At 38.0% G+C, this 9,943-nt stretch overlaps 1 protein-coding gene across 1 annotated transcript in view; it reads right to left on the bottom strand.

Moving 5' to 3' along the window:
- Nucleotides 1-838: 838 nt before the first annotated feature.
- Twistnb (TWIST neighbor) overlaps nt 839-9,943 on the bottom strand; it is a 9,762-nt gene continuing 657 nt past the window's right edge. The window contains exons 2-4 of the mRNA XM_013024068.1: nt 7,623-7,764; nt 2,192-2,400; nt 839-1,761 (exon numbers count right to left, since the gene is read on the bottom strand). Of these exons, the coding sequence (XP_012879522.1) occupies nt 1,413-1,761; nt 2,192-2,400; nt 7,623-7,764 (700 nt within the window). The 3' untranslated portion in view covers nt 839-1,412. The remainder of the gene's footprint in view (nt 1,762-2,191; nt 2,401-7,622; nt 7,765-9,943) is intronic.

Below are 9,943 nucleotides of genomic sequence, written 5' to 3'. Positions count from 1 at the left end.
ACAGTGCCACTTCCGGCCTTTTCTATTTATGTGGTACTGAAGGATTGAACCCAGGGCTTCATGCATGGTAGGCAAGGCCCATTTAAAACATTTCTGAGTACATCACTACATTAAAAGCCCTTAAAGTACAACTTTTTTCAACTCACACTTTGTTCTAAATAGCATGTCCAAGGACAGATAATATAAATGTCATGGGTAGTTTTCACTCTTTAACAACAGGCCAAAATTATTTTTGTTTAACCTACTACTGAAAAAATAAGTTTTGTCAATACAAAAACTAAAATAGCTGACACTTTTTATTGTACATCTTCAAAATATAGAGTATGCATTTTACACTGAGGACATATCTCCAGTCACATCAGACTCAATGCAGCTGAGTCTCCACTACAAGATATTGGCGTGCATATTTCCATCTCTGGCACCCATATTTATATACTGCCTGGATTCTCCATTCTATCAGTCCAAGATAGTCCCCTAACAGAACTAACTCATTACCTATCATTAAACTGATGCCAGCTCTACGTCTAGCACTCGATAAATAGCATTGAAAATAGCTGATACAGAGACTCCTGTTTATCCTGTCTTCATCAGGCTCTGTATCTCTCTTTCTCTCTCTCTCTCACACACACACACAATCAATTCAGCTGAAACACAAATCAACCGGTACACTAACAGCCCTTTCCATCCACCTGTCAGAACTGAAGACATGCATACAGGTGCAGTGCATGTGCACACACACATAGGCATTCACTCAAATACCTGCACTAGAGGCTTCAGAAAGTCCATTGGGCAGTGCATTGCAACGAACAGAAATAAACAAGTCATGACAAAGGAAAACTTAAAGTCAGTAAATATACTGAATTTTTTAAAAAGCGAAGTAAAATATCATGTAATGACCACAGAAACCTATTCCCAGAAAAAGGTAAAAATGAACTTTTTACTTAATAATCTGAATAATAACTTGAACTAAACCCTGTATTATAGTACCATTTTCAATATTTCTTTTAACAGTTCTGGCGCTTAGATTCAAGGCCTAATGAGTGATAGCAAGTGCTCTATCATTTGAGAAAAACTCCACTCCCTTCCTTTTTTGCAAGTCTTGAGGGCATAGAGATAATTTCATACACAGCGTAACATCTGAAAGAATGCAAGGCATCAGGAATTAGCATTTTATACAGTATGCATTAAAGTGGCATTTTAATAATATTTATTTTACAAAAAATAATTTACAGTCAGGTTTATAACTTTAGTACAAAACCCTATTTAGTAAATTACTGTTACATAGAATTTTGTATAATTCGAAACATGTATTTACCCAGTGTAAATATTTTAACAACTGAATAGTATTTAAGATGCACTATAGACTAGTGCTTTTTCTCTTCTTCTCTGGTCTAAGGTTGAGTTCAGCCTCCTCACTGTTTCCTTTTTTTCTTTTTCTTTTTATGGTCACTTTGGTAACCACTGGAGTCACTGCCATGGAAGACAGGGTCCTGATCTTCTTGGTACTTTTTCTTCTTCTTTTTCTTCATCTTTGGCTCTTCCTCCTGGAGGCTCTCCATATTACAACTAATCTGTACATCTTCTATCTCTTCCTTCACAGTGGAATGTGCAGAATCTGCTAGCTCTGAGGTGGTACCATCTGCTTCATATGTTTCCGGATCTTTCTTCTTTTTCTTTTTCTTCTTTGAAATTTTTTCAATAGTTTCCTCAGTTCTGGTTTCTGACATTTCTTCAGAAACTTTAGAGCACTTGGATTGCAAACTGTAATTTAAAAGTTAAAAGAAATTAACAGCAGTAGACAAAAATAAAGGAACAAGATTAAGAATAACTTGAAATGCTAAAATTTTCCACATGACAGCAGTATAAGATATATAACTACTGTAACATTTTAAATATTCTATTCTGTTCTCCTTCAGTCAACTGAAATGTCTATGGGCTTTTATATGTTAATCTCAATGTTAAATCTAACATGTAATGTACTTCTAACTTAAATTGTTACCTCTACTACTTAAATGTATCTCTCCAGAAGTTAAAACACAGCTTCTAAATTTTGGTTTGACTCAGGAAATTTTGGACCACTTAATATTAAGCCCAGGCTTACCAGCTATATAAGGAACATTTGATAAAGAAATAAAACAATTAAGTCTCCCATCTCTTCTTTCAAACTGTATTTCAAATATGTTGAACTGACCTAGTCATATTTAGTTTTCCTCGAATACAAAATACTCCAGCAGCATCTGAGTCTAGACGAAAAACTTCAAATTCAAGTTCATCACCCACATTTATCTCCAGGGTTTGCCACTGCTCAGAAGACATCTGCTCAGGCTTAGGGATGGAGGCATTAAAACACCTGTGTACTAAACAGCCAATATGGCTAGATGATACTTTATTAACTGTACCCTGTAAAGAAAAGAAAAAAAAGATTGAGAAAAGACTCAAGTTAAAAGATGAATGAAATCTTCTAAGCTTCAAAATGATCTTCAAAAGAAAATATTCAGATTATAAATTGTTATTATATATATATGTCTATTATAAATTATAAGGTATACGTTAATGTGGGGAAGTTCACCTTAATTTCAACTTCCCATGTTATACCAAATGTAACGTAACTGTAGATGACTGCAGAGTTTCAAACTTTATTAGAGCTACTGTAAGTCAACTGTGTATCTGGATAAGAAGCAGTAATCAATCGGGTCAGACCTGCTTCACACAAAACTTTCGCCGCACTTCAAGATTCCCTAGTGAAGAAGTTACTAACTGCACTGAAATCAGGCAGCAAACACTGATACAGGTGAACAAAACCTCAAGGCAGGAGGCCTGGGCCTCTTTAACTGGAGTCCACATTACACTAGAAACAGATTCCTCTTCAAAGTTCAAAAATGCATTTTTTAATGATTCGATTTAACATGATAGAAGCAGTCCTATTCGTCTTATTAGAAGAGAGTTCACCTTTTATAGGCAAATCTCTAGCATGGCCTCTAGCTAAATCATAAGAATATTAAAACAAAAATATAAGTGGTATGTGACTTTTTAGCTTTAGGATCAAACTTCTTTAAAAACACAAAAGCCTCTTCCAAATTAATATGCACAAAGTACATGCATGAAAACCTTATTTTTTTAAATTTGCATTTTCTTTAGAGTTGTAAATAATGTTGACACATACACAATGAATTTAACATTAGCAATCTTTTACATTTGTGATGGTGCTGGTGTTCCAGTGCTAGTTTCTGCATGGTTTGATAAACTATGAATGTCCACAGAATGCATATTATTCAACAATCAAAAAAGGGAAGTAACAACTCTGAAAAAAGAAACCCACAGAGGGGTCCTAAGTGCTAATTTGAAAATGATGCTAATCATTTGAGATTATGAAAGAGGCAAAACTATAAAGATCAGAAATTACTAGAGAACAGTAAGATTATTGTATTGGGGAGAAAGACAAGGAATAGATTTGGAGCACAGGGGATTCTAGGGCAGCAAATCATTCTGTATGACACTAAATAGAAGCCACTCTACATTTGTGAGAATGAACACAACCAACTGACCTCTCACATAAACTACAGATGGTCAAGATGGCAGCTGAGACACCAAACTACAGCACAAAAACTAAGGAAATCAGTGATCTTGTCTACTTTTAGTATAACAAAATGAAAAGATGCATTGAAGAAGGCAGGGAATTGAAAGCTGCCTCCAACCTTGTAGAGGGAGAGTTAAAAATTAAGCCCGAGCCGGGTGCCGGTGGCTCACACCTGTAATCCTAGCTACTCAGGAGGCTGAGATCTGAGGACTGAAGTTCAAAGCCAGCCTAGGCAGGAAAAGTCCATGAAACTTTTATCTCCAATAAACCACCAGAAAACCAGAAGTGGCGCTGTGGCTCAAGTGGTAAAGCACTAGCACAAGAGCTGAGGGACAGGGTTCAGGCCCAGAGCTCAAGCCCCATGAGGTTTATACCTGAAACACAATAGCGGGCCTGCCATGGTGAAGCTCAATGAAAGACAAACCCCAGAGCCCTGACTCCTGGTTATCACTTGGGGGTCTGGCTGCTGGGCCACAAATCCACCTCAGCTACAGGAAGGCCACAGAAGCAGAAGCCTTGGTCCTAATCCAAGATTATACTGGTCTTGCTGAGCTATTGACTGAGAGTCTTAACACAGCTTTGTGGCCACAATGACACTAGTCAGGTTGGTCCATGCACAGGGAGTGTACTCAAGCAAAGTAGAATTCTACAGTGTCTAACCACAGCCCTGTTATTGTGTGTCAGGTATCTGGGCCTATCCTAGCTCCAGGGATAGGCTTGTAAAGTCATATTTCCTTCTAGGCACTCGACCCTTTCTTTCTGAACAACATACCCAACAAAAAATTGGGGACAAATCTGAACAGCACACCAACAGCAGATCTGAATCTGGTGATGAAATAACAGACAGGACCACAAGTTCAGAGAATATAAGTACCATGTTTAAGATTGTTGAAAAGAAAGGAGCCAAATTAGGAGATTAGTCAATGTGCAGATAGTAACACATGCCAACAAGCTTCAACAGCTTACAGGAAACCATGACCTCACCTACTTCATGATGGCAGAAACTACATGCAGTCCTTAGTGTGAAGGAACTCTTAAATAGCTCTTCTAAGGAAACTCAATGAAATTAAAGAAACAACAGAAATGTTTACAACAACCCAGAAACTCTTGAGCTGAAAACCATGCAGCAAAATTTAAAATATGCTAGAAGGCATCAGTAGCAGAAAAGACCTAACATAAGACTTAGTAAGCTTTTAAAAAAAAAGAGGAGGTTGGGAAGGTGGCTCAGTGGTAGAGTGCTTGCCTTGCATGCATGAGGCCCTGGGTTCGATTCCTCAGTACCACATAAGCAGAAAAAGCCAGAAGTGGCGCTATGGCTCAAGTGGTAGAGCACTAGCCTTAAGTTGAAGAGGTGAGGGACAGTGCCCAGGCCTAGAGTTCAGACCCCATGACCGGCCAAAAAAATGAAAAGGAAGGAATACTAAGACAGGATTAACAAAGATAATATTCAAGTTCTTGAATTTTAAGGAGGACTTAATAATGTCAAAGAAGTAGAAAGCTCATTCAAAGAAATACGAACAAAATTTTCCAAACTTAGAAATTAGGCAAAAGAAAGAAATAAAGGGGATTCAAACTGGAAAGAAGTTGTTGCAGATAACAAGATCTTATAGAAACTCAAAAATACTCTACCAAAAAAAAATTAGAATTCAGCAAAATTATAGAATATAAAATTACTATAACCAAACCAGTAGCATCGTTCTATGCCAACAAAAAAGCCAAAAAAAATCAATCCCATCTATGCCAACAAGTTATCTCAAAAAAGAAGTCAAAGAACCAATCCCATTTACAACAGCTGAGGAAACAAACTCAAGACATGAAAAACCTCAAGGCACTCCCAAGTTCATGGACTGCAAGAATTAGTATAGTTAAAATGGCCATATCTAAAAAGCAATCTGCAGATTCAATGTAATACCTATCAAAATACCAACACAATGACATTCTTCACAAACTAGGAAAAAAAAACCCACAAATTTATATAGCGGACAAGACCCTGAATAGACAATCTTCAGCAAAAAGAGCAAACGGATCAAAGAACAGAAGAGAGAGCAGAATTAAACACACATTAAAGAAAGGACATCCTCTCCAATGAATGTTTCTGGGAAAGCTGGATATTCTCACAAAGGACATTGAAACTTGTCCCCTATTATGACCTGTAGAAAAATCAACTCAAAATGAATCAAAGCTGCAATGCAATACTGAACTACAAGAAAACTTAAAAGAACATTTCAAGATACTGATAAGAGAAATTATGTTTTTGGCTAGAACTCCCAAAGCACAAGAAATAAAAGCAAAAATGGATAAATGGGTCACATAAAGCCAAAAAGCTTTAGTACAACAAAGGAAACAATGGACAGAGTGAAGCAACATAGATGGGAGAAAATATCTGCCAGCTATTTAGTTGACAAACATTAATTCTTGAACATATAAACAACTCAAAATACTCAAAAATGAAGCCCCAACAGAGACATGAAAATTAAAACTACAATGAGAAACCATCTAATTGGCATCAGAATGGGTATAATTAAGAAAAAAATTTAACAACAAAAATAATACGTGTTGGCATGGCTGTAAGAAAAAGTAATTCTTATACACTGTAAGTAGGAATGTAAATTAGCACAGTCACTATAGAAAAGAATATAGAAGTTCCTAAAAAAAAAAAATCAAGACAGAACATTTAATCAGCAATTCTATTCCTGGTTATGTATTCAAAAGAAACAAACAACAGAATATTTGCATGGCCATGTTTAGTTTGGTTTTATCACAATAGTTAAGATATAGAATCAGCCTAGAGACTCATCAACATGCTAATAAAGACAACATGTACACATGTACACAGTGGACCATTATTCATTGTTAGATATGCCTCAGGGTATCAGGGTGCCATGTAGAAATAAGCACACCAATTTGAAAGGAACTTGGCAGTTTACTTCTGCAGAAGAGTGTGCCATCAGCCAAGATTTCACAAGGAAACAGAGCAGGAGGCTGCTCCCTTTTATCCCTAATGCAGCGGAGACCCTGCCCCTCTGCTATGATTGGTCCGATATCTGCAACAGGATGTTTTAATGAACAGGAACAGAATGTAACTAAAATTCAATGCACTTGTAATACGATGTCTTAAAGAGTAGCAGGAATAAGATGTAAAATTTAATCAAGGACTAAAGTAGGAACTTTTCAGGAAAATAACACTCATAAGATTAACAGAAAGACCTACTTTGATGGAAAAGACTAACTTTTCTCAGTCACAGAGACGAATATTCTGTGTGGCAGAATAGATAGATCTGGAAGATGGCACATTCAGTGAAATAATTAAGACAGAGAGCAAGTATTGTTATGTTTTTCTTTTTCTCATAAGTATGTGTGTTGTGGGGGGGAGGCCAACCTGAAAGTAGAATAAAAATTACTAGTAAGTGGAAAAGGTATTGAGTGGGGGTAGAGCAGAAAGAGGAATGAATATAATCAATGCTTGGTGTAAGTATATATGGAAATACTATGAAGTCCCATTTATACACACAATTGATATGTTACATTATTTAAAACTATTTTAATATGCTCTTATTAAACTACAGTATTCCACTGGGCGCCAGTGGGTCACACCTGTAATCCTAGCTACTCAGGAGGCTGAGATCTGAGGATTGTGGTTCAAAGCCAGTCAAAGGCTGTGAGACTCTTATCTCCAATAAACCACTCAGAAAACCAAAAGTGGCGCTGTGGCTCAAATGGTAGAGCGCTAGCCTTGAGCTGAAGAGGAGAGGGACAGTGCCCAGGCCTAGAGTTCAACCCTCATGATCGACAGAAAAAAAAAAAAAGAACAACTCCAGTATTCCATACATGATATTTTCTTTTAAATAACTTCTATTTACCACAATATTTGATTCCTAAGAAATAGGCAATCTTGGGGATCGAAGCCTGGCTTACGTAAGTAGAGCACTAGCCAATGAGCAAAAGTCGTAGGTAATGAGTCTGAATTCTGGCCTCAGACAAAACAAGCAATCAACATTTTCCAATTACAAATTATGCAAAGAAAGGAAAAACATGATATACATACCATAAGTTTTTGCCCTGGTCCAGGGCAGAAAATGACAAAATCTGCTTCAATGTCAAGATGAATGTGTCCTTGATCATCATAAATATCTCCCAGCTCACCCACAACCTTGATGTTATCATATGCAATAGGAACACCTAAAAGGCTGTTAAAAAAAAAGCCATCTTTTTATTGTCTTCATTGATCAGATATTCTCTTCTAAGATTTCAAAAAGTCCAATGCCAAAACCATGACAGCATATACCTGCTCTTCTGGACTGGTCTAAGAGACTGTAGCAGTGCCATGTACCAAAAGGTTACAATATGTTGGCTACATTAGAAACATTAGGGTCAAAGGTGGAGTCCTCCCTCAATATTATAACCAATGATTTACCACAGAAAAGTCCCAATCTGCACCTGCTGCTAACAAATGGAAATGTGTAGGAATATAACTAGAGCATTTGAGAAGTGGCTCTGACACTTTAGTCCACAAGTTTCAGAGGATAGCAGGAAACTACTTCAAAATGCTGATCATCAACTAAGGAGAAAGACCTGGTGACTTCCCTGACATTCAAGGAAAAGCTGAAATCAACCTTTTAAATGCATGTAAAAATGCCATCACTGTTGCTAATTTATTGACTCTGTTTCAGTTTCACACACAAATCAAAGGCCACTGAAAACTGCATTCAAAGCAAAGAGTATTTCTATGAAATTATTTTGTTTCTAGCTGGATTCATATAGAATAAGAATTGATGTCTAATAGATTTTATTTTGGTAAAATAGACAGGAGCCACAGGAGAACTGAAAAAACTACCAAGTTAGAAAAATTATAAACTCAAGACACTTCCTGAGAAAGCATTTTTGGGTTGAAATGAAGGACAACTGATATTCTGTAAAAACAAAAGAAAACAAACTTGGAAGTGAATTTGTGTTAGTAGACCTATTTGTCATAAACACTGCAAAAGCCAAAAACAGACAGTTCTGCACAATGACAAACTACCTTTGGCTCTGCATGACTTCTGAGTAGAGGGACAGAAGAGCTGGCACAGAGTCTTTTTAAAAATACATATAAGTCAACACAAAGTCGTCCTTGCATAGTTTTAACATATTTAAATTTCTTCGAGTAATATGTAAATTTAAAAGAAAATATCCGTAGCCGGGCGCTGGTGGCTCACGCCTGTAATCCTAGCTACTCAGGAGGCTGAGATTTGAGGATCGTGGTTCAAAGCCAGCCCGGGCAGGAGAGACCGTGAGACTCCTATCTCCAATAAACCACTAGAAAACCGGAAGTGGCGCTGTAGCTCAAGTGGTAGAGCGCTCGCCTTGAGCTGAAGAGCTGAGGGACAGCGCCCAGGCCCAGAGTTCAAGCCCTACCGCCGACAAAAAAAAAAAAAAGAAAATATCCGTATAGCACTTTATAATTTACTGTCATCAGTGTAACCTGCCTACATCACTCCACATTTGTAACTGTACCAAATCCTTAGTATACAATACATATATAAATATAAACAAATGTGTGTTGGTGCTCAGCTGAATATACCAGATATGATTGTTTCTATTTTTTTAAGGGAGGGGCAGTATGAGGATGGAACACAGGGTCTGAGGCTTGCTAGGTCAGTGCCCGACAACCAAGCCAGACACCCAGCAGGATACACTTGATTCTGAGAAATTTCTATCTGAAATTCCTTAGGGCTCACGGAATTACTGTAGGACAATCATGAAAACCTCAGGAAGTCTATTTAATACAGGTTTTACATTCTCTCTTCTGGGCCAAAGTCGTTTAGAGGAACGTTAAGGAATGTTTCTTCTCCCTTGTAATTTTGAAGCGTTTTCAAGTTCCCTTGAATATCTTAATAGAAGTGCACCAGGACTACAGGCTTACTAGTTAGGCTGAAAACAGTTTCTGCTCCTATAAAAGACGGCAAGTGGTACTCCACCTCTAACCAAGTCTAAAACAAAAACAAAAAATCCGAGAACCCCGGGAAATTACCAGGGCCCCAACAATCCACAAGCTTCCCGTATGCTACCAAGACAACTGCTGTACAGATGTGTGCGTGCCATCTTCTACGGTTAGAGAAGGACAACTTAGTTAACTACAACACATTTTCACTGTCAGATCAATGACCACAAACAAACAAACAAACCCGGAAGGAGCTGAATGAAGCGTTTACTGCCTCCAACAATCCTGGGCCTCGCGGGTGTCCCCACAGTATTCCCACCTGCTGCACTCCCGGCCCAGGGCATTTTACCTCCAAGTCCCTCCCTGTCCTTCCATGAAAGGGCTCCCCGGGGGCCCGGCTGGGCCCACGCGAAGGCTTTGGCGAGTGCGCGCTGGGCCAGGGGCCG

This window comes from Dipodomys ordii, unplaced genomic scaffold, assembly GCF_000151885.1.
Source record: "Dipodomys ordii isolate 6190 unplaced genomic scaffold, Dord_2.0 Scaffold72, whole genome shotgun sequence".
NCBI classification, from domain to species: Eukaryota; Metazoa; Chordata; class Mammalia; order Rodentia; family Heteromyidae; genus Dipodomys; species Dipodomys ordii.
The sequence above is the reverse complement of the archived record's forward strand: the minus strand, read 5'-3'. Positions and strand labels throughout refer to the sequence as shown.